General features: G+C 60.0%; 1 protein-coding gene across 1 annotated transcript in view; it reads right to left on the bottom strand.

Annotated features, from left to right (window-relative positions):
• Positions 1-35: 35 nt before the first annotated feature.
• Positions 36-420, bottom strand: part of ABCA3 (ATP-binding cassette, sub-family A (ABC1), member 3) — a gene marked incomplete at both ends in the record, with an annotated part of 16,439 nt that continues 16,054 nt past the window's right edge. Inside the window, 2 exons of the mRNA XM_010153312.1 lie at positions 36-109; positions 213-400. Coding sequence (XP_010151614.1) covers positions 36-109; positions 213-400 — 262 coding nt within the window. The remainder of the gene's footprint in view (positions 110-212; positions 401-420) is intronic.

Below are 420 nucleotides of genomic sequence, written 5' to 3' on the forward strand. Positions count from 1 at the left end.
GGCAAAGGGTGGGACGTGCTCCAGCGCCCCCTTACCTGTGCCCAGCTGAGGTTCTTGTTGGTCAAGTGATAATGTACCATGCCCTGGTGCTCGTGCTTCAGGACGCTGCCTGGGAGAGATAAGGAGAGGCTCCAAGTTAGGACACGCGCTGAAGCTCACGAGCAGCATCCTGCCCGCCCTCGGAGGACAACCACTCGAGTAGCTCATGGTACCTGGGAAGGTCTTCTCCACGAAGGCCTTGAAGGCCTGCAGCTCGCCCTCCTCCTCACTTTGTGTTTTGGCCAGCAAGGTGTAGCCGCTGCCGAACTTGCTTTTCAGGTGCTGGGGGCTGCCCAGGCATTTGAACTGCCCGTTCACCATGATGGCCAGCCGCGTGCACAGGGCCTCGCACTCCTCCATGCTGCAGGACAGAAGAGGACT

Source organism: Eurypyga helias, unplaced genomic scaffold, assembly GCF_000690775.1.
Source record: "Eurypyga helias isolate BGI_N326 unplaced genomic scaffold, ASM69077v1 scaffold38336, whole genome shotgun sequence".
NCBI lineage: Eukaryota > Metazoa > Chordata > Aves > Eurypygiformes > Eurypygidae > Eurypyga > Eurypyga helias.